We start from the raw sequence: 23,761 nt of genomic DNA, 5'->3' as shown, positions 1-23,761 counted from the left end.
ATGATCCCACAAACAGTATGGAAAGTGAAATATGCTAAAAGGTTAACATATTCAACTGTTAATGTTCAACTGTCATGCCTAGAGTCCCATATATAGCAAAACAATAGTCAGAGGTGTCGGTGCCATACCCAAGGAAAGTCAATGTAATTACAGTCCTATGGCCACATATTGCTTTTAAAAAAAAAAAACCCAAAAAAGCTTTTTTTCTTTATCTGGAAGTGTGTTCCAAACACCATCAGTCCCCTGTGTGTACTATATTTAGCAGAGAGAGTTTACAATTTAAGGATTTTATGTTTGAGGAGCTTCATTTCAAGATGAATGGTGTCAAATTAAATGAGTGCTAACAAGAAAGTAAAAGTTACGGGTCATTGATAAAGTTAGGTTGAAATATTTGTTGCAGTTTTCTTCGTTTAGACTTAGGGGCTTTGTGACCTTTAGGTTGTATGCCTTTGAAAACTGCACAAAAAACGTTCCTCTGTGCAGCCTCTTAACTGTCGTCTTCTGGTTTACTGCTCCTTCCTTGCCAGTTTACGGCTTTTTTCCTTCCTATTCTTGCCTAGCATCCCACTTCTGCCACAGTCTGCAAGGGGGACAGGGTGACTAGGCACTGGGTAAAAGGGGGTGGGCAGGTTTAATTTGCAAGGTCACCTTGTTTTTCATGGGGGAGGGGGACTGATTTTCTCAATAGTGAGGTTCCTTGTGAGGTGTTTTGCATATCTATGGTGTCCAGAGCATTTCCAGTGCTGTAATTCTACAAAGCATCTCATCTGCACCACCACCCTTGTTTCAAAGTATGATAGTAGACAAAAACCTACTTTATATTGTCTATGGGTGCAGATCCTATTACAAAAAAAAAAACCCTGCTCTCTGTCATGCAGTTAACACCAGCACCCCTCAGTAGCATGGTTGGGTTACAGTTGGAACAGACTGCACGTGGGTCACACAAAAGAAGCCCCTTATAGGGAGGAGGGGTACAGGGTTACCATGGAAACAGACAGCCCTACCCCCGTAGCAGATGGTGGTGGTGAGGGTACTGGGGGGCTGGGTGTAGTGATGGCGGGACCCAGAGATGATTATCTGTCCCAGGCTTCCGTCTTGAAACAACAGCTTCTGTGTGTCTTCTTAACAAAACAGGTGGCTCAGGTTTGCGTTACATTGTTTGTAAATGTAAGAGGCAAGCTTTGTCTGCTGGGTACAGGAAAAGATAAGTTATTGCTCAGATCCAATTTAAAACACTGGGAGATTTGCAACCCTTTGTTAAATTGATTTAGTTTAGGGTTTTTTTTTTTCAGTTTTGGAAAAACGGAAATTGTTGGCTCTAAAATGAACCGGTAACACCACTTTTAACTGAAAAGGATGAGTTCATAGGCTATGTTGAAACATTACTCACGTGTCATTGGAAGATATATTCGTTGCTGCAATTGTTCCTCTTGTCCATACTGGCCATAAAGAAATCCTTGCCTTGTGTAACTACACTATTAGAGATATGGATAATCAACAGTTTTTGTTCCGTGCATAAACCATTCTAAAGTTCAGCCAAAGCTATGACGTTTTGGAAGTCTGAGTCAGATAAATCAAGTGGGTATTTTTCAGATTTACGGTCTTTTTAAAACAAATTCCCGCTTTGTGTTTCCTCGGAAAGTGTTCCCTAGCTGCATTTAAGGGATAGTAACACAAAGGTGGAATTTCATACTAAACAAAAACGTAACTGTGAAAGATATCCACTTAATTGATTGAGCTCAGGCTGCTGAAGCCTAATATCAGCTTTTTTAGAATACATTTTTGCATGGAACAAGGACTGCGGATTTAGATAAGAAAAATTGCCAAAACATAAGCTTTTATCAACTTCCAATCTGACATTTCTTCAGTCAGCGCTATACGTGACTTTTCCAGCTCAGCATGTGGCGAAGAGATGATTAGCATTTTCAAGGTAGCTGGGTTTCAAAGTCTCTTCTCCATATTGTTAATCTTACCTTTTCTGGACGTGCCCAAAAAGGCACCAGCAACATTTTTGAAAAAGCAATATCGAGTTATCCCAGCTCTCAAATAAGACATCACTAGTTAATGCTTACTTCAAATTTGTTAGCCAGGGCGCTATTCTCCTCAACATCTGAGACCAGCACAATACTCCAGCATATATAGTCCAATTCTGTATCTCTTTCAGTGCACATATGTGGGTACTGTATGGAATTGAATTGAAAAGACCCGACCCTATGATATTAGGTCAGATTCTCAGGGAACAACTGAATGAGTATTCAGCTCTCTTTAGTCTTCAGAGTCACATCATTACAGTATTACGACCATACAAATTACAACAGAGTTCCACACAAGTAAAAGAGGAGCAGTCTTGATGCCTCGGAGCAAACATACATAAAGCAGAAGAGCAAAGGCGGTCCTTGAAAGGGACAAAATAAACACTTCAAGGCACAGGAAATGTGGTTATAGAGGATGGCCTCTGGGCTCCGCTGCCCCCTGTCCCTGCAGCTTACAACACATCTCTGTGTTGCAGACTCTTCCTCACATTTGCAGTGCAAGCACCCATAAAACTTATCTTAATGTGAAATGTTTTGCTTGAAATTTGACTCGATGCACTAAATCTAAAATTTTGTCGATGATATTTTTCGGCTTTTTGCTAGCACCTCCAAGAGCAGCAGCGGTGAACATTTTGGAAATAATTAAAAGATGAATAATATGTTTTTAACACCAGTTATAAAAAAAAACTGTATGTGAGTATGAGCTCTCAGACACTTAGTTATCTCTGTGTTCATGTGGATACTCTCCCTTAACATACTCCTCATGTAACTCAGCTCTCGAGCTGCCCTCATCTGGTTTGGAGATTTTATAACTTCGTACTCGCCCAAGCCTGCTTCCCTCTGGCACTCACTTTCAAGTTCCAGTGACACCCAATCTTGTGTTTTGTCAAAACAAAAAAAACAAAAAAAGTCTGCCTATGCTTTGTCTCTATACAGAGAACTGTATGTCTTCCAAAAAATGTCAACTTATTAGAATTCCATGAAGGACTAAGCGTCAAACAAATGCTAAAGTATAAAAGTAATTGCCTTTAATTCAGACTGTTAAACCTCTCAGCCTTTTAGTCATAAACACGCTGCTCTGGTGATGTCAGCATGACTGCACCAAAGAGTTATCAATGCGTAAAAGACTTGGCAGCCATGTTGCCAAGTCTTCCAGTAAAGTTGGACAGAGAGGAATTATGGGGTGAGTAAAACTGCTAAGATCACCATTGATTCAGCATGTACAGCAGCTCTCCTCTGGATGACAAGAAAATGAGATAATCTATCAAAGCGGCAGCAAGAGACTGCAGAGGAAGAAGATGATCTGTGGGTTGGAGCCCTGAGAATACAAAGTAAAGGCTGAACTTCATTATCAACCTACAGTGGAATAATTTGAAGTTAAACCCAAATTCACTACATTTGAAAATCCTTAACTATCTCGTACATTAATTTTCTCAGACGTTTTTTTTTTTCTTTTTTTAAAAATTCGTGTCCAAGTAACTAATGGAATGGACAGAGGCATTAAGTTTCAAAACTTGAGTTTGGATGAGGAGTGGTATGTCCTTGCACTTGTGTGGGTAGCTTGGACATGGTTTTTGTCCTGCACATGTGTTAATTCCATCTGGCCCTGCCCTCTCATGTCTCAGTGGTGATGTCATGAAATGAGAGGTTTTTGGGTCTCACAGCTTCTTGTTACACCAAAGTTTATGCCTTAGGTCAAAGTTAGACTTTTGGAGGACTTTAGGGTATGTTTATGTGCAGGCTGGACGGGACATATTACACACACTCTCCTCATGGTCAAAATGATCACGTCAGAAAATCATGACTACTGTTAAGGGCCCCAGATTTATTACATAAATCACGTTAAAAAAAAAGCAAAATGACCACATATTTTTTACCACATATGATGACTAACATACAAAATGTATCATCCATGTGTAAAATAGTCTTCACAACTGCTGGAGGATATGACTAGTGACTGACTCTACATGTAAACATTTGCATTCAAGGGCTGACCAGCTACAGTTTACAGCATCAAACAAGGGATTAAGAAAACTAAACAAAAGAATACTAAATGGTCTGCTACTTTTCCTAGTAATGCAGTGCAATTTAGGAAGTGGCAGCTCCTCATTATCAACCCATTGTTGCCTCATACATGGAAATAAAGAGAACGGGGTGTAAAGAGGCAAACCTAATTGAATGCAAATGTCTCATCTCATTCTCAGTCCCAAAAGTAAAGCAGCCATCCTGACGTAAGACTTTTTTCCTGAGTTTCTCCCATTTAAAATCAAAACCCAAACTGAAACGTTGAAGAATGTTGAAGTTCCTTCTTGAAGATGGGAATAGTTAGTAGAGGTAGTAAGCTGACCTTTGGTAAAGATTATTTGTCAAAGCAAGCGTTGGCATGTGAGATAAAGATAACTAATCGCCCACTGGCTGAAAATGAGTAAGCAACACACAAAATCACTTAAAATTTGGGACCATAGCAGCAAGGACATTGTGACTTTGTACAGCATGTCTTTTCCTGGAGTGAGCCCCTTGTACAAGAGCAAAGTCTGACCTCCTAAAAGAGAGGTCTGACTTTGCCCCTTTAAACTTGCCTCGTAGACATTTTATGCTCTGCCTGGAGGACACTGCCCAAAACGTCGGGGCTACGCTGTGTCCATCCACTTTCCCTTCTGTTCTCATTTACCTGAGTTGGTGTCCTTGTCCCCAGTTTGTCTTTCTCCCTGTCTGTGTGAGTATTTGTGTGTAGCCGAGCTACTAATTGCTATGGTCGGCTTCCTAGCTCGGGATGGTGCCTTGTGATCGCTTGTTCTCTGCTAACTCTGTTTACCTCTGCCTCAGATTCAACTACCTTTCCTCCTGCTGTCTGCCACTTCTGACTCACTTTTCTGTGCTCTGCATTTTGGATCCAGAACTGAACATCTTATAACACACAAATTGATGTACAGTTTTATAGTGATAGGGGTGCTAGGCTAGGCAACTTTCTATGACTAAATAAAATCTCCCCTTTTCTTACTGGATGAAAAGTCTTTGATCTTGCCTCCCGTTGACTGTTCCAAATGCAGAACTGCATCCTGTCAGCTTGTGTAATGAACTTCAAGACATCCCATGGGCGCAGGGCAGTGACATTAACACTTTACAGAATCTATGGGCATCCTAACGAGTAAAAATGTTTTGCATTTTGATGACATTTTTAGTGCATTAACTGACCTAGGTTTGGCCCTTTAATGCAACTGTCACAAGATTCAAATCAATACGGACTATATGGCAGCAAACAAGTGGACATGACAGGAAACTGTCCAAAAGACTTTTGGTCACTAAACTGTCAAAAATCAGCAATGAAACATCTGAAACTAAGAACACCAAAGATTAGGATAAACATCATAGTGAAGTCATCAGATTTAAATAGGTATCTACATGTGTCAGTAGGCATCTCCAGAGCTTTTTCAGCCTGTTTCTTTTTTACTTTCAGGTTTTATTTCTGTTTGAAAGAATAATTTAAGTCTGACTAGAGGTAAATCTCATTTCACTGGCAAACTGGCTTGAAAACATTCACAGAGTGAGAGCAAGAAAAGACTGTAGTGAGCATCTGAAAGTTTGTTAAATGAATTTTATACATATTCTAAAACTTAGACCAGACCTGTCAGGCTCATGCTGTCTTCCCATTACATTCTCTATACCTCCTATATATGTTCCCCTCTTATGTCACTTGTGGTCACAAGCCAAGAGAGAGTCTGCTTGGCACATGGATTAAAACGTGAAAGACAACCATGCTGCTGAGCCAGTTCCACAGCAGTATAGGCTGCCTAAGCATCATGAGCAAACCTTCTCTCACCAGCTGACTAACAAAGTTGGTCCAAACTACTTGAACAAGTCAGCCTTCCATCTATTCATGTGGTGGATTTCATTTGTGTCTGAGAAAAAAGGAGGAATGGTTGCTCACATAAACATAATAGATTTATAATAACAGCTGTGTCTCTTCCATAAGAATTTATGGCGTAGACATGGTGAAGCAACAGAACAGCTGTAGGGTTTTAAAGTGTGGGACCCAATGAGCCATGAAAGATCCACAATGACTATCCACTGTTTTTATGTTCTTAAGAATTAATTAAGAACACAAGAACTCATTGTCAGTATATTAGTAATGTTGGCATGTATGAAAATCTACAAGGGACAGAGACAGATTGACAAATTTGCCGTCACTATCGAATGACACACTTTTAGTTAGCATGGAGAGCAGAGGGTCTTTCACCAGGGAAACACAAGATGTGGAGGGACCTTCACGACAAATGTTTGCATTACTCAATCAAATGCTAAGTGCTCACAGCCAATTATGCAGTCTGAGCTATAATGGAAGTTTTGTTCTTGGGATATTGAACATTTTTTCACTAATTACTTTGGTGATTCAGGCAGTTTAGAGCAAAAGAAAACAAGTTTTCATGTTTTTCAAGTTTCACATTTATCTCTGGACAACCTCTCAGTCATTCTGGTTTGTTTTCGACCCCCTAACAATGATGTTGCTCAGAAACCCATTGGTGGACACTTATATCTTAGCTGCCCAAACAAGTGTGTACACATTGCCTTGTTTTAAGACCTGATGGTTTCACTAATATGAAGGATAGTTTTACATACCAAGACGTTGTATGTTACAGAGCAGTATGTCCTTCAATATCTATTAAGTATTTTAAAATTTTGAGTGTTGCACAAATTTAAGCAGCTATAATTGAAATTTTTATAATAACAACATATGAAATGAAACTGTGAAAGGGATCGTTCATAGTGGTGAATTATCACTCAACTCTCTAGCTTCCCTTGGCATTATGGAGGTTTACAGCGGATTTCAGCTCATTGTTGAGCCGTCTGGACCACAACTTTACTCTTTCAATTCACTCTAACCACTATCATAGCGTTGTTTTTGGAAACAGCAGGAACCTGAATCAGTGAGCAACCAGCTGTTGAACATAGTGGAGCCTTTAGCAGCTGAAGAGCCAGATATTTCTCTCAGGAGTGGGTAGGGCCCAAAAATGGAATTAAAAGAGAGTGAACATTGTACTTACAGTCACCAGGGTACACACAAACATGACTCCAAATGATTGATACTGTTGTTCCATCCAACTGCTGGATGTGTACAGAAGCAACTGTTTGCTAACAATTGCTAACAATTGATATCTGCTACTTTAAGGTTATGATGTGTCTGTGTTGTAATGAGATGCCAATGTTGTGTTCACAAATTGTTTCCGCTGCCCTTAAGTTGCCAAAAAAAAAAATCTGTTATTGCTGGTGTAGACAGTAATAAAGACTGAAAATAAAAATATTTCTCAATAGTGTAATGCAGTGATGACATCCCCAAATACTTTGTAAGGTGATCAAGGATGATCTTTGCTGCCTTTGCAGCCTATATATTGGTACAGAGAGGAGTACATATTACATAAGAAAAGCCTGAGGCTGTTACAAAGCCAACTGTTTTTTTTGTTTTTGCAGTGAGGAGCCTGTATGTGTACATGCTTAAGCGTCTTGAGTTTCTCTGAGAGTATGTGTGCGTCAGAAAGCGAAAGGTGGGGTTGGCTCTCTCTTGTTTTGCAGGGTTGTTCCCAAGTAAAACTTATATAGATGGACAAAAATATTTGTGCTTTATGCAACAACTCTTCTTTCATGACTCTAACAATGAAGAGGTGACAATAAACCAAAGATACATGTCTAATCCACAACCTCCTGTTTAAGAGGTATTCTATGCAAGTGTCATCAACCACATGAGCATTGTGAAGAAAATGCTGTTGTTGAGTCATCAGTTTCTGACACAGAGGACACAAGAAGGACATTTATTCACTGCATGCATTCACACGGAGCTCATAATATTGAAGGGCGAATACTACAATACCATAGTTGATGTGTTGATTCTCCTGTCTGTCGTTCTGTGCTGTTGTCACTATTTATCCAGGCACTGTGTAAATAGTCAATAAGCCACTGTAAGTCCAGCACATTTATAATGCCCGGTTTATAATTTGATGCTCATTCTTGTGTATAACATGTCAATGTTTGGTTTTATGAAGTGGGGGGGGGGGGGTTGAACCGGTTCCACTTGATTCAGAAAAGTAAAGTTTCCAGGTCACTGAATGAATCTTGGTCTTTGTCAGATGGGCCTTTTCTTTGTCTGTGTCCTCTGGCATGTTGGACTCTTGCCGTATGGGATCTACTAAGATCTATTACGTCAACAATTTATTCTCTGGGAAACAAAACAGACAACCACTCTGCTGAATTTGGTGCTCTGTCAATATCACGATCATTGAACACACTTTTCCACAGGCATACAGAATATATTCAGCTCATCGAGAATACAAGCGTTTCTTGTGACCTGTCAGATTGATGTGGCTTGTGCAATCAGTTCACTGGCTTCCACATACAGCCCCACCTAGCATGATCATCTTGGGCTTTGCAATGCCTTGATTGTGATCCTTAGGGCGAATTACACATTTTCTAATTGAACCTTTTCATCCTGTATAGGTTATAGGCCAAAACCTTTTTCAAACACTGCCACTCCCGCTTTCACACAAAATCTAACCTACGTGTTTTGATTTTTTTTGGCCAGAGACAAGTGTGAAGTATGGCTGTTTTTCAGATACTGGACACTTCAGGTGTACCTTTTTAGATGACTGCAAAACCAAGAAGGAAACCCATTTTACCATTGTTCACAACACATTCCACAGTACACACAAAACTAACTTACTTATCAGACTTGTGCCAAAAGACGGTGAACGTGGCTCATCATGGATAAAATCTAAACAGCTCCACCCCAATCTCCAGCATGCTCCAGCAAGAGGAGATGGACACTTGTCCATTCGGGACATAGACTCATTTTGAAATATTTATTGCTGCACTAGAACTTGTAAATGTCATTCTGACATTCCTTGGTGAGTTAGAGTAATGACAGTAGCTACCGTAATGTGGCTTGTTTCCATTCAAGTGAGTTGTATCCCAGACTTTACATAACACTTACAACTTTAATGGTGTGTTAAAGTTGCACTAATAAGTATTTTTACATTGCCAATGGATTAAATAACTTTACAATGGCCGAGTGTAATATGAAAGGGATTGTCTGTAGTGTAGTTCTCCTCAGGTGGCCAGAAACAAGACTCTCAGATGAATGCTATTGTTATGTTGCCAACACATTCGCCCTACCAACTTCATAAGTTGATATATCAGTGTTGTGTCTACAGCTTGTTCTGCTGCCCCCAAGTGCTCAAACAATTAATGAATGCAGCTTTATGTGTTACTAAATATACCAACAATCAGTTCATAAGTCAGTTAACAAATATTTTGATTCAATTAATTACACACAATCTGTTTGCAAACATAACCAGGTTTACATGTGTGTCATGAAAATAAATCTTTTACAGCACAGCTTTATTGTCCAATCTGAGTTTTCACCTAGGGTCATCACCACACCTTGCTCTGCGGACACTTTTAGTGAGAATGGCAGTCAAAGGGTCACTTTGGTAGAGAAACCCAGATACCTTGAGCCTTTTCTTAGCCACTTAAACGTACAGACTTCCTTCTGTTTCAGGCAAAAAACACACCAACAGTGTGAGGGTTGGCAAAAAATTTCTATGGCTCCTTTCTGCTCTGTGAGAAAAAAGGCATGCTATTTTAAACTTGATTGGGAAGCTTGAAAATATCCTAAATGCAGCGGTTGACCTTGATTAGGACTTAGTTTTGGAACACATGTGCTGTGGTTCAGGTTTTTGTAAATCATGCGGAGTGTAATATCAACCCAGAAATCCAACCCAAAGCCTCTGGCTCCTTGTGTGAAGTAGACATGCCTTCCACTGAATGAAAAATGAGTTTGGAATTTAAAATAAAACCGTCTTATTTCATCATACATATAAAAACTGATTCTCAGTCCATACAATTTTTCCTTTTATTCTCCCAAAACTGAGTGACATGAGTATAGTATGACTATAGAGCCCATAGAGGAAGAAATATGAGTAAACAGACACTGCAGAGTTAAGAAAAGAATGCAAAATGTAAACTTGTGCACATCCTGTTCTACACTGTCTGCAAAGTCAAGTGAAGATATATCCATCGATAATTGGTGAAACAGAAAAATAGAAGTGATTAGAAAGTGAGATATTCCTGAGGCAGGATAAAAGAACATTGAACTGAGAGGGCACAGGACAATGGAGCATCCCAAACAGAATCTGCACATGGAGTTCTAAAATTCACAGTGAGACAGATGCTGTCTCACTGTGAATGTGTCTTCCATTCCTCCAGTCCTCCATAGTGAGACGAATCCCTTGTATGTGGTCATTAAATTTGATTCTGCTTTATTGTAATGTGTGCCAGCAAGACTATTCCAACAGGGAAGGGTAGACCTTTTTGTGCTTCTGCGTTAACAGATAAGCCCAGATAGCGGACCATTGTATTGTCCATTTACAAGAAATGTGAAAATATGTGCAACATGATTTTCAAATCAGCCTTCGGAACTGAACTAACTTCCTTAATTCTATTTTAAGTTAGAAGCACAAGTACTTCCTAAGAATGTATGACTAACGTCATTGGGTTAACCTTTCCTCCACCACGAACCAGGTTATGTAAACTGATTATATTAGTAAAAGTACAGACTGTGACAGAGAAAAACAAGACATACAACAGCCATACAATATTTGCACTGCACTCTGGCAAGGCCGAGCATCTGGTAAAGACAGCCTGTTGCCATTTCTCTCTGGTTCCTGTTCAATAAAAAGAAGAGAGAGAGGGTTGTGACGTTTTGCACAGCAGGGGCATAAATGAAAGTGCTGAGTCAGAGTATTTATAGATCTAATTTTGAAAAAAGGACTGGTCCTTGTAAATGCCCTCAAGAAGCACTGAGAAGAATGGTTTATGAACTATAAAAAGGACTTTCAAAGACTACTATTTAGCAATACTTCATGATAAAAATAAATGAAGGAACTAAGAATAAGAGATGGCTATTTTGAGAAAGTTTTGTCCCTGATTCAATTCTAAATTCCTTAAATACAGCTAATGACCTGCATCTGAGATGGCACCCAGCTGAGGCTAAAGGGGCGTGTCACCGTCTTTACCGACAAGCAGCAGTGTATACTGGCTACTGTTTTCTCATCCAACTTAACCCCTAGTGAAACAGACAGGACCTATCAGTGGTGTGTCCACAACCCTAATCTCCAGCCATCAAGCAGACAAAAACTAAAGCAAACAGGGAAGGCTGGGTAGATTTTCAGACTGACGGTCCACAAGGCAAACAGGCTGGTTTGTACGGTGGGTTCTTGTTTGTAATGTAACTGTTTATTTAAATGTGTGTTATTAAAATAGGTGGAAGCATATGGATGCTAGAGGACAGAGTATTTTGTTAGAAAAGTATTATGTTATCAGGCCCTATCACAGATGTTTAAACAGCACCTGCTTTTGTGGCCCTTTTTCCTTTCCACTTTGGAACCCAACATAATTTGGTCACACCTGCTACTTTGAAATTGCAGCTTTGATCCAACATCGCTGTTTCCAGCTTTGGCTGCTTACAAGGTATTCAGAAGCTCAAGTGCCTAAAACTTGTGCGTGGAAAAATGGGTGATTGGAACACGCAGGTGTGAAGTGAAACATACTTCTTTTGAGAAGTGAGAAAATCATATTTAAATTTACGCTGACATTGATGAAGATTCAAAAGAAATTCTAACAGTGCTTCAACAGTATTCAATTCGCCTAGATAGCGATGGTAAATGTTTCACATTAAATTCTGTGTTTATGGGCCATACTTTAGGATTTATTGTGCTGCTGTTTACTGAGACTGATAAACTGAGAACCGAATTCATTTTAAACACACTTGCAGATCTCTATATGTTGCATCAATTTCTGAGTGATGGAGTTTTCTTTGTGGGAAGTTCAAGCATCTGGGCCTCACTTGAGAATCATCTTGTGATGTGGCTCACAGACAGATGAAGCCATTGCTCTGCTGCATCGGCACACCGCCAGACAGTCACCAGTCAGTCAGTGGAATATAACATGATATAACATGGCCAGTCACAATAATGCGTGGCTTGTTTGCTCTCAACTGCGTGTGTGTGTATATATACATATATATATATATATATATGTGTGTATATATACATATATATATATATCAATAAAGTTATTGTGACGAGGAATTCCAGGAAATATGAATGGAGTGTTGGATGGAACTAAAAGAGGCCTTGTTTTCTACTTAGCTTAGCCCATTCCTGTGTCAAGGTCTTGCAGAAAGAATTCATTTTTATAAAGCTGAAGTATGTATCCTCAGAGGATAAAAAAAATAAAAATAAATGAATAATCAGACCCTGAAGTTTATTGCTTAAGAAAGTGTTTCACAAGTTTAACCATTTTGTCATCAAGGACTTAGTATGTGACTTGCTTTCCTCCTTTCCTTGGTTAATTAGTGCACATAGAGTGGCTGAGGGACAAGGAAAGACATTTGCCCTCTGCCCCTTTTTCAGGCTAGAATGTGCTGATTAGAGCGGCCTGTGGTCGGACAGATGGAAAAAGACAACCGTCTTTAAATGGACATGGCAGAGTTATACTGGGAAACATTTCCTTTCGGTAGGTACTGAGAGCAGGTAGAAGGGTGGCTTAGGGTCACCAGGATTCACCAGTGAGTGAGCCTTGTGGTGGGATGCCAGCTAAACAGTTTAACATCTGGGGTGGGAGGTTCTGCATTCCTGCTCTGTTTGTGTCAGTCCTACAGACTCGAGGAAAACAAGTGTTGCACTACCATTTAAAAAAAACAACAAAAAAAACCAAAACAGAGCAGCAGAGACAGAGATAAATTATGTTCTGCCTTTTAGTCTCTAGTGTGGGTGGCTCTAACTCCAATAACGCTGGACCCTAACTGTCCCATAATTAAACTCAAAAGTGACTACCTTAGACCCCTGCGTCCTAAATGCCCATTTCTTTTAAACCCCACACCCCCAGTTTGCTACGTAGACTTTCTGTGAAAAAAAAAAGTTAAGTCTCGAGCCCAGACCAAGATAACCATTATGAGATCATCAGGGTTATTTTCTCACATTTTAGAAAGCTCCCTTTAACGGACATAAGACTGTTTTCTCAGGCTGAGTAGCGCCCCTCAAGATAAGTTAACTGAACTTCATAAGTAAAATTGATGGCTTGCCAGTTTAAATGTTCCTTTGAAATGTCCTACCCACTTAATTATCAAAACATTTTAAAGTATTGTTTTTCTTATTCGTGTTCGAGGATGTCTCACAAAAGGGCTGCACTGAACACAGAGATCAAGACTGCTGCTGCCCCCCAATGGACAAATGGCCAAAAATAGCACTGTAAAGAAAAAAAAATAAATAATAATCATCTCGAATTCACCTGTAGCTGTTCGGATCTTGTGGAGGATTATTTGATTTTACAAACACATACGCAGTTGCTGTACAGATCTAGGATAGAGACAGAGGAAACTGCATTGAAATACAAAAACCATTTAAAGCCACATTTAATTTGAATTAAGCTGTGCTGGAGCAACAGTTTGACCCTGTTTGAGTTTTGGGGGCAGGTTATTTTTCATTTTAAACCAGGGGGTCTGAAATGTAAGACCATCAGCATTTAGATGAGCTAAGTACAATAACACTGCCAGACTTGTTGCCATGATTGTATTCAAAAACAAATGAAATATTTAGAAGCCATGTCTATGAAAGTAACATTATGAGGGATTCAGAACCAATGTCTTCGTTGTTCGATTTGTTAATGTACAGTAAACAGTGGGATTGACCCTTGTGGAGCCCCCTTATTAAAGTTCTGGATGGTGTTGAGATGGGTCTTCAGTTTTAGGGGTGTTAATCATATTCACTATATTGTGTGAAAAACAAGCAAAAACACGTCAAAAAAAAAAAAAAGAGACATGGATAATGATTAGGGTTTGACTCTTTCCAATCTGCTTTCTACAAAGTTTCGATTTTGGCGCACAGTACACAAAAAGCTGTGTTGTGGTACTGTATTATGGTAACAACATAGTTCTTTTATTTGGTAAATTGCTTTATTTCATAGCTGGGCATCTAACACTAGCATAGAATATTAGAAGAGTGAACAATTGTAATCCCTATTAAATCATGACAAGTTATTTATTGTTACATTATCAACGTAGCTCTGCAGGTACAGTTTAGCAGCATCCTATCACATCCATTATCTTTTCAGATCAAAGCAGGTTTAAAAATTTCACTACATGTTGTCACAACCGTCTTATTCATGCAGATTGCTCAAGACACATAATATAGCATCTGTGGTTTTCTGACTTCCCCTGAGGAGATAGTTTGCTAATATAGCATTAGCACTTCCATTGTGCGCACATTAGACAAGGACTTCTACACGTCTCTAAGTGTAGAGAACACTGCCAAAATAGTGTCATCCTTGATAAACCTGTGCACATGAGAATAGGAAGAAGATGAAGCTGCAACTTTTCATCGTTAGTTTTTTGAAGTATCTGCTTTTAACCAGTCAAGATGGAGAATTACAGGTAAACAATGGAATTCCTGAATTTGTCATTTTCAATTTGCAGGTAGGGTATTGGATCGACATTCAAATTTTTTATTCACATTTGTTGTAAAGATGAAAAGATGAAAACCACCTACGCACCCGGATATGTAAGGCTAAAAAATAGTTCAATGTTATTGTCTTTCAGTGTTAATGTATGGTAAATATATTCCATTATGATACAGTAATATGTGATTCTGTTGTTTACGATGAGAATACAATTCTTGAATTGTTTCGAAAGCAATATTCAGCGTGACCATCAGGTTCTTGGTCACCTCTTACCAAGGCCCTTCTCCTCCGACTCCTCCGTTTGTCGGCTGTGAGACCTTATATAGAAAGGTGTGTGCCTTTCCAAATCATGTCCAGTCAACTGAATTGACGACAGGTTGCCTCCAATCAAGGTGTAGAAACATCTCAAAGATGATCGAGAGAAATGGGAGGCACCTGAGCTACATTTCTAGTGTCACAGCAAAGGGTCTGAAAACTAATGCAAATGTGATATTTCAGTTTTTCCTTTTTAATAAAATTAGCAAAAATTTCTAAAATTCTGTTTTTGCTTTGTCATTAAGGGATGTTGAGTGTAGATTGATGAGGGAAAAATTATTATTATTATTATCATTTTTATGTTAGCAAAAAAGCTGCAAGATATCTGCATCATATTTACTAAAAAGATATGACAGCGGTATCAATCTTCTCATTCAGCTCTAAGCAAGGAGGCAAATAAGCAGATTTCCCAAAAGTATGTTTCTGATCTCATTGAAAGCTATTCTCTACCATGCCACTATGGCAACACTGAACTATTACTGCTACTTCTACTGCAATTTGTACAGATTGTAATGATATATGTATTTTTTTTTATTTGGCAGCTGACCACAGATGTATTTTACTCGGATAATTATAACTTCGATCTCCTTAACAATTCTACTATGGATGAGGACGAAACATCTGCTCCTTGTAGCGTAAATGTGCCTGGATTTAGTAGCCTGGGCCTGATGATCACCTACATCATTGTGTCTATCTTCAGCATGGTAGGCAACAGCGTAGTAGTCTATGCGGTCTGCTATATGAAGAAAGGCAGAGCCAGCACAGATATCTACTTGATGCACCTGGCAATAGCAGACCTCCTCTTCTGTCTTACGCTTCCATTCTGGGCCGTCGATATTCATTCTGGTTGGATCTTCGGCAACTTCCTGTGCAAACTCCTGTCAGGCTTTCAGGAAGCATCATTATACAGTAGTGTGTTCCTGCTTGCATGCATCAGCGTGGACCGTTACTTTGCCATTGTGAGAGCCACGCGTGTCCTGTCCTGCCACCACCTGCTGGTGAAAGTGGTGTGCTGCGTGGTGTGGCTTTTGGCTGGAGTACTGTCCTTACCTGTGGCAATTCAGAGGGAGAGCATGCATGCTGAAGATCTGGGTCGAACCCTTTGCTATGAAAACCTAACTGGTGAAAGCAGCGACCGCTGGCGTGTTAGCATTCGTTTTCTGCGCCATACGATGGGCTTTTTCCTGCCACTGGTGGTGATGGCTGTCTGCTACGGCTGGACTGTGGTGACGCTGTTTCACACACGAAATCAACAAAAGCATAAGGCCATGCGTATCATCCTGGCAGTGGTCTTAGCCTTTATTCTGTGCTGGCTGCCTTATAACATTACTGTACTGATCGACACACTCACACACAGCGGATTGCTTGAATTGGAGACATGTGAAACCCGCTACAAAGTGGAAATGTTGCTGAATGTCACCCAAGTGTTGGCCTTCATGCACTGTGCAGTGAATCCAGTTCTGTACGCCTTCATCGGGGAGAAGTTCCGCAACCACCTGTTCTTAGCTCTTTACAAACACGGCCTCATCAGTAACAGGCTCCATATGGCTTACAGGAAAAGCTCCGTCACCAGTGGAGGGAGCATCAGATCTAGAAACACCTCTGTTACGATGTAAAAAACTCCCGATGGATTATTATTTAGAGGCTTGGGTGGTGGTTATTTTTATTTGCCCCTGCAAGTGGCCAAATGAGGAAATTGTAGAAGACTATTGCAGACCCGACAACCATTTGGTCAAATTTGATAATCTAATACATGTAAAATAAGAAATGTAAAGAAAGAGAAAATTCAGGAACACTGCTGTATATTTAGGTGTTAGCTTGAATATTATTCAAAATCTGAATCGAGTTCTATATGTACTCATCCATCCCAGCTTTTGTACATGTTAAAAAATATCCTTGCCTCAGCGTTGTTTGATTCAATGGGATTTCACCTTGATTGAAATGTAATTGTGGAGTCCAACAAGTTTGCACTCCAGACAGAGGAAAGCTGTCAGCTGTCAATGGAGGGAAAAGCATGGCACACCACCTCAGTAGTGAACGAGAGAGCTGCACAGCCATTGATTAGACCGATGGTATGCCATACTTTTTCTACTTTGGGAACTGGTGCAATTATTGATATTTCATTGTTGTTTATGTACATTTTATAAAGCATGTGTGGTTTTTCCATGAAAAGATAGCCCTTTAGGTCCTTTAACAATGTATTTTCTTTCTGTTCTTTGTGAGAAATTGTGGGCATGACTGAAGAGCCATCATCTTATCGTGCAGGCTTTTAATTCTATCACCGTGAACTTGGTTTTTGACATGAGGAAGTCAAAATGGCAAAAACAAAAAATGTTTTCCTTGCAATCGGACATGTTAATCGTTCAGAGAGGAAGAGGTGATGAAATGACCTTTCTCTTTTCAAAAGCAAGGGACAGTATACCTCTGTGATGACTGTTGGTCTATTCAAACTGCTGGTGCAGGAAACATAACAGTATTCTTTGTAATAAATGCTGTAATCTGAAAATCCCTTATTTTTTCATTGTGCAGCAACTTGCAGTTGACGTCAGGCTATTACAAATAAGATACTTTATCTGTCTGTTTATCTGAATGGGTGTGCATGTCCATACCTGCTTGGGTGGCTCTGTGTATGTAAAGGAGAAGAAAGGGGAATGTGTCATAATGGGAAATTGTGCGCAAGCAATGATTGCAAAACAAAATTACATGTAAGAGATGTGATGTTTTTATTTACTCTGATCATATGATTTTTTATTCTGTTATCATTTCTCACAGTTGTTTATGAAAAACCCATTTGTGCAAAAGCCAGATATCTTATCTTGAATGAGTTCTAATTGGTTTGATGTAGCTTATCCTGTGATTTGCTTAAAATAAATCCTTAAACTTAAAAAATGTGTGGTCTCCCATATTTGTCCTTTCCTCAGTATGACACTTAATTTCTTCATTTAATAAATCAATCCCACTATCAGTGCATTAGGATGGTCTAATTGGACAAAGGAAAAAGCAAAAGGCAAAGAGTTGTAGGTAAAAGACAATGCTTTTTCATTTTTAACACTCCCTCAAAATCCAAAATGATGACAATCTAATTGATTTTTCATTAAATATGGGTCAAGACTTAACAGAAACAGGTTGCTGATCGAAAAAACCTCCACAATGAATTGCTATCTGAAACAAAAACATTATGAAATGTTTTCTCACGTTGTTTAATTTGACCGACTTTAGGTTTTGTCCGCTTTACAAAAAAAGTCCCATAATTCTGCTGAATACCTAATGAAAAAAATAGAAGTACAATATTTAGTGAACATATTTTGCCCATTGTTCTCTTATTCAACAATTCACTTTTTAAAGAAAATATTTTATTTGTGATTTTTTTTATGTAGCACTCTCTCAAGATTTGTTCTATTTTTATTATTATCACAATACACTATTACAATGATTACAATATCACCTAAAATATCAACATTACACTGCCTCTTAATCTCCCCCTTTCTATGATCTCTCAAAACGGAATGTTACGGACTGTTTAGCGTGGAACAACAGGCTGCACAGCTCTGCAAACCTTGACCTTTGGTGTGTTTTCAGACAGAAAAACCGAGAAATGTCGGAGGAAGTATTCCGGGAGGGCTTTTTGACAGAAGACATTTTGACCTGTCATCTTGACACGAGGAAGAGCACAGGTCTAAGTAGTGAATGTTATTTGTTACACCTGTAGTGAAGCTCGAAATTAAAAGAGCCCCTGAGTAGTAAGTAAAATGTTCGTTTACTCTGGGTAAAATGAGTTGGAGGCAAATAGCATACGCCCTAGAGCCTGCTAGTGGGTATATCCAGGCCTGCTCTCGGCTTTGTTTCGATGCGTGCTTTCTTCTTCTTGCTACAAGCACACAACGCTCCCGTGGAACTCCGACATCACGTTTTTTACAAGCGCCGGTACCCGGAGTGGCAGTGCTCGAGCCTCTACGTAGGCGGATGCCCTGTTACCATGGCGACGGCAGAGTCACAGCTCGTCTGTCGACTTCGCTGTAACTAACTGCCTTGTGAATAAACTGCGCTCAAGTGGCCTGCTTTTCATTTATCAACCACGGAGCTAGAGCGCTTACTTCCGGAGCGTTAAGGTAATCCCGGTTTGTAAAGATGGATGATATTCCTGAGCTAACGTTTAAGATTATCCCTTTAGCAGAGAAGGTAACGTTAGCGGCAAAAGCTACTGAAAAGGTGCACAGTGTAACGCGTCACTGTTGAAGTAATGCTTCCGTTTTCTTTTCAAAGTAAAATCCCAGTTTTGTTGCTGTAAAGCAAATAGGCCCGTGCCTGAAAACAGTTGAAATTGAAACTACTCATGTAGTGGGATCTCCATACACATCATCCCTTGCTGCTCTGTAAAACCCTCATATACTCTGCTGAATATGTGTCACTTAAGTTACATATATGGTTTGCTGAGATGAATGTTTTCACTCATTAAGGAACACTGAAAAGATTGCTTTAAACACAAAAAGCACTTAGTTCAAACATTCCCTGCATGGACTTTGAAGTGAATCCCTGACACCGGAAGTCGTAATGCAAGAAACAGCGATAACTTACCATGTTATGTTTAGCCATGTTTCTGTCACAAGTTAACTAATTGTTAGTTTGAACATTATGCTCTCTAATTGCTGTTCTTGGGAAGCAGTGTCCAAACGTGGAGATTAAACCGACACAGACAAGTATTATTAAGTTTCGCTTCTTTAGTGTAAGCCAAGTGACGTTATCCCAGTCTGTTAGCTAACAGCAGGCTTTAGCCATGCATTCACCTCGACATTTAGTGGTCTAGTTTTTTTTTTACTGTTCGTGTCCAGCAGATTCTTTGGAGGTTAGGCATGTCCAGTGACCTTGCTGGTGTGTGGGAGGTGGCACTGAGCGATGGAGTCCACAGGATAGAGTTTGAACATGGCACGACCACTGGAAAGAGGGTCATCTACGTTGATGGGAAGGTATGGATCGTGATTTTAAGTAATTGTAGCCAGGAGAGAGACAACACGTATTTTTATCATACAACCCGACCCCCTTTATGATTCACGGTTTCTCATTACGGGGTCAGCTTTATTAGCGGCTGTTAATTTCTGTTTTCACACCATGCTCCAGGAGATACTGAGACGGGACTGGATGTTCAAGCTCGTGGGGAAGGAGACGTTCAGTGTGGGCAAGTCAGACACTAAGGCAACCATCAACATTGATGCAGTCAGTGGTTTTGCCTATGAGTACACGTTGGAGATCAACGGGAAGAGCTTGAAGAAGTACATGGAGAACAGATCAAAGGTCTCCAGCACCTGGGTGCTCAACTTGGATGGCACTGACTGCAGGGTGGTCCTGGGTGAGTTCCTCTGTGTGTATATATTATTCACCCACTGTCCAGATCATCTGATTATTATAATGTCCTTGTTTCATATGGCCTAGCCATATGTTCAATATTCAGCTCTACTGAGCAGCACTGCAAGAGCATCAGCCAAGTACTGTAAAAGTAAATCCACCTTAAAATGTCACTAGTGTCTGGTTTTATTTGTTCATTCAAGTAATCAATCAGGATAGATATTGGATTGTTATTTAGCACAGTGTGATTTCTGCCCCTTCAGAACTGCCCACTAATATTATGTTGGAGCCGAGGCTAAGCTCTTTAACTTCTTTAAACCACACGCCATCTTCAGCTGCTTCTGTTATCTGGGCAAGTTAATCCTTCTTATAATCACACTGCTTACAGTTAATCAGGTGGCAACCAACTGAAGCATGTACAACACATACTGTACATTAGTGTGAAGTAGTGATCTATAAATCAGAGCAGTAAAAGGATGTGAATCATTCACTGAACGGGCAGAAATATGAGGTTGTGGTCTGCAATAGTAGTTTCACTGACGAAGCTTTGTGGCAGTTAGTCCTGCTCATTGAGAACAGTTGTTGATAGTAATACATTCACCAACAACACACTTGCCAACATATTGTCGTAAATGTCCTCAAGAGGTAACTGTAACTAGTCAAAATAGGACCTGCCACATTCAAATAAACCCTTCAGCCATATAAAAGTCGCATTTGACCTTCAGAAGCTGAAGAAAATGCATTTTAAGTTTCAAAAGCTATAAAATGTGACTGGTTCTAACCAGGTTCTAACTGGTTCTACTTCTATTTTTCTTATGTAAATATAATTGGAGAGCCACCACACATCCCAAACATTTCCCAAACAAAACAAAATCTTTGAACATGTAAATTAAGAAATGATCAAATGTTTTACACAGCCACAGTCATAACCAGTCATAAAATAAAAAGTCCAAGATAAAAAAAAAGAAAGAAAGAAACCGCTACCCAGACAAAAGTCAGTCTTTACATATATTCATACATACAAGTTTCACACCATAAATTAGGGTTAAAACATTGTGCCTTTACAAAGAAAAAAAAAAAGGAAGTTTTGGTCAAATGTGGTCTCTGTTTCAAATACAATGGTCTTTTTAAAACATCTTCCATGACCTAAAATACTGCAAACCACATTTTATATAAAAATCTACACAAATAAAAATGTGACTAGTTCAAAAACAGCTTCCCAGGGAAATTCTCAACAAGAGCTTTGGTTGTTCTTATGTCATGAAAATCAAAGGGTCAAAAAAACTTTGAGCTTCTAAATTGATGTTCACAAATAATTCCATATAGTTGTAAATCAGCCTTTTCCTTTGGTCAAGGAAAGCCCTGTAACTAACAGCTGGCTGCACACATATACTACAACTTGTTAAGCCACTGTTAACTGCCAGTAACATCTCATACCATTAGTTTCTGCACTAATGGTTGGATGTTTCATTGATTCAGTGTGTTTCCTTCCTTTTTAGAGAAAGACACTATGGATATTTGGTGTAATGGACAAAAGATTGAAACTGCAGTAAGTATGATACCAGACACTTTTTCAGGTCTATGTATTGATTTTTTTATTTAGTAAAGGGATAAACCACCCAATTTAAGAAGTCACTTGACAAGTCAAATTCAACAATTGTAAATTCCTGTCTCCTAACGTCAGAAACCAAATATTTCTACGTAACACTAAATCCTTTATGGGTAGAAAGCCTCAAACACATTGTGGTCCTGCAGTTGTCTGCATAAAGAGCAGCTCCAGAGCTGACAACAAGGAACTGAACGATTGCCTTCTTTGTCCACAATTTTGTCTGGCTTGCGTCTGCAGGGGGAGTTTGTGGATGATGGCACAGAGACACATTTCACACTCGGAGACCACAACTGCTGTGTGAAGGCCGTGAGCAGCGGGAAAAGACGGGACGGGATCATTCACACGCTGCTTGTGGATGGGACAGAGATAGCTGAATGCACAGAGTGACTGTGTGTGTATGTTTACATTTGTATGAAAGCAGGTCAGGTTTGTATGTGTGACTCTTGGTATCTAACACTGAGGGAGGGTGTGCAGTTGAGGAATGTCATTTAAAGCTGTTGGAGTCAGGGACCAACTGACAGAAATATGCGCTCCCATGTTTTGATGGCCATGCCGTGGAGGGTATATTAGCCATATTGGTAAAGGCTGTAGGCTGTAACTAATATAGTGACAGTTATAGACAGGATCTACTGTCTGGGCAGTTTTAAGAGAGAAGTTGCAGCCATATTTCAGTCACAAAGGGAGATTTACTGTCTCGAAATTTAACCTCACATGGAAAAACCTCTTAAGAGCTGTAAACTGGTACTTTATATTGTTAGAAATACTAAAAATATCAGTAATATTATCAATAGTGGAGGCCAGGCGTGCCATATTTTTCTCACTCCACCTGGCTCAGTTTGCCCTCAGGTCATTCACATGAACAGTAGGTGTTTTTTACAGATGTGCTGTAACAGTTGTCACCTTGGAGAAAAAACAGCCACCCACTTTACAAATAACCTTGCCTGGTAAACCCCAGACTCAACCTGATCTCCCTGCACTTCATGCTCGCTTTCTTGTATTTTTCAATATTGTGCAGGAGGAGGAGTAAATACCAGGGTACAGGATTATTGCTTGAATGTAGCTAGCATCATTCCAGTGTGGACTGCTCAGGAGTGATCTTTGTTTAGTCCTATGTTGATGTGTTAAATGGTCTTTGTTTGAGTGGTTCAGCCAAGTGATTTTACAGTAATATATAATTAGCTTGTAGCTGACTGCTGTAGATGTGTCAAAACATCCTAGGGTGCATCGACTACAATTTAATGGCTGTAACAGTTTCATAGACAATCATTCGGATGTCACATAATTGCCAGTAATGAATCATACACACAGCTGAAATACTTCACTTGCTGATATCCAAAGATAGTTTGGAGACTCATTGTTGTCCTTAGAGATGTGTGGAATCCTGTTGTGCTGTCATATCATTAGTCTCTGTTTTATGTAAGGGCCAGATGTTGTGGTTAGACAGAATATAAGCTCAACATTTTTATAAAGTCATGGTTATAAATTAAAGATAGAACATTTCTACAGTGTTTCGCAAATGTTTGTTTACGTTTTGCAAAAAGAGACATTCACTATTTGTTGAGCACTGGCAAAAACACTTTCCATAGTTTTGTCTTTTTGACCGATAATCATAATCAAAGAAAAACTTCATTCAAGCTCCATGACAACAGAGTAAACTTCATCTGCTGATGACTATGAGATGCAGCTCAAAGCTAAAAGCTACTAAATGGCCCTTGAGTTAAGATTTTTTTTTGGTCAAACCCTTTCCAAGGTCAAAGATGATCTTTCATTCTCAATAGACTGATTTCTAACAGTTGTGGTATTGTATCTTTAAGAATATGAGACTTCACTTTATGTCTTTTATATGTTCTATATAAAAATGTTTATACTTGTATTCCATTTTGTTTACTGTTACGGTACATGTTTGTAATTTAATTTCATTAAATCCATGTAGATGATCAGGTTTTGTTGATCACCTTTA

General features: G+C 39.4%; 2 protein-coding genes across 11 annotated transcripts; both read left to right on the top strand.

Annotated features, from left to right (window-relative positions):
• Positions 1 to 14,277: 14,277 nt before the first annotated feature.
• Positions 14,278 to 17,371, top strand: cxcr2 (chemokine (C-X-C motif) receptor 2). The gene is made up of 2 exons (XM_040147754.1): positions 14,278 to 14,511; positions 15,395 to 17,371. Exons 1-2 carry the CDS (start codon positions 14,440 to 14,442, stop codon positions 16,466 to 16,468), a joined length of 1,146 nt encoding a protein of 381 aa, XP_040003688.1. The 5' UTR covers positions 14,278 to 14,439; the 3' UTR covers positions 16,469 to 17,371.
• Positions 17,372 to 18,442: 1,071 nt separating this feature from the next.
• faima (Fas apoptotic inhibitory molecule a) lies at positions 18,443 to 23,674 on the top strand. 10 transcript variants are annotated; one of them, XM_040149038.1, is made up of 5 exons: positions 18,443 to 18,526; positions 19,685 to 19,816; positions 19,968 to 20,196; positions 21,692 to 21,741; positions 22,039 to 23,674. In XM_040149038.1, exons 2-5 carry the CDS (start codon positions 19,703 to 19,705, stop codon positions 22,186 to 22,188), a joined length of 543 nt encoding a protein of 180 aa, XP_040004972.1. In that variant the 5' UTR covers positions 18,443 to 18,526; positions 19,685 to 19,702; the 3' UTR covers positions 22,189 to 23,674. The 10 variants fall into 10 exon arrangements, with proteins under 10 accessions (XP_040004972.1, XP_040004974.1, XP_040004968.1 ...); XM_040149040.1 differs by lacking the exon at positions 18,443 to 18,526 and adding an exon at positions 18,573 to 18,592 and having other exon boundaries at positions 19,682 to 19,816; XM_040149034.1 differs by lacking the exon at positions 18,443 to 18,526 and adding an exon at positions 18,577 to 18,592 and having other exon boundaries at positions 19,657 to 19,816.
• The last annotated feature ends 87 nt before the right edge of the window (positions 23,675 to 23,761 follow it).

This window comes from Xiphias gladius, chromosome 16, assembly GCF_016859285.1.
Source record: "Xiphias gladius isolate SHS-SW01 ecotype Sanya breed wild chromosome 16, ASM1685928v1, whole genome shotgun sequence".
In the NCBI taxonomy this organism is placed as follows: Eukaryota; Metazoa; Chordata; class Actinopteri; order Istiophoriformes; family Xiphiidae; genus Xiphias; species Xiphias gladius.
Note: the sequence above shows the minus strand (reverse complement) of the source record. Positions and strands in the feature narration are given on the sequence as shown.

Excerpts from the sequence above, each read along its gene's own strand:
- faima (XM_040149038.1), top strand. The coding sequence starts at position 19,703 with ATGTCCAGTGACCTTGCTGGTGTGTGGGAGGTGGCACTGAGCGATGGA. Across the intron at positions 20,197-21,691 it reads TGACTGCAGGGTGGTCCTGG|AGAAAGACACTATGGATATT; the intron begins GTGAGTTCCTCT and ends CTTCCTTTTTAG. Across the intron at positions 21,742-22,038 it reads GACAAAAGATTGAAACTGCA|GGGGAGTTTGTGGATGATGG; the intron begins GTAAGTATGATA and ends TTGCGTCTGCAG.
- cxcr2 (XM_040147754.1), top strand. The coding sequence starts at position 14,440 with ATGAAGCTGCAACTTTTCATCGTTAGTTTTTTGAAGTATCTGCTTTTA. Across the intron at positions 14,512-15,394 it reads GTCAAGATGGAGAATTACAG|CTGACCACAGATGTATTTTA; the intron begins GTAAACAATGGA and ends TTTATTTGGCAG.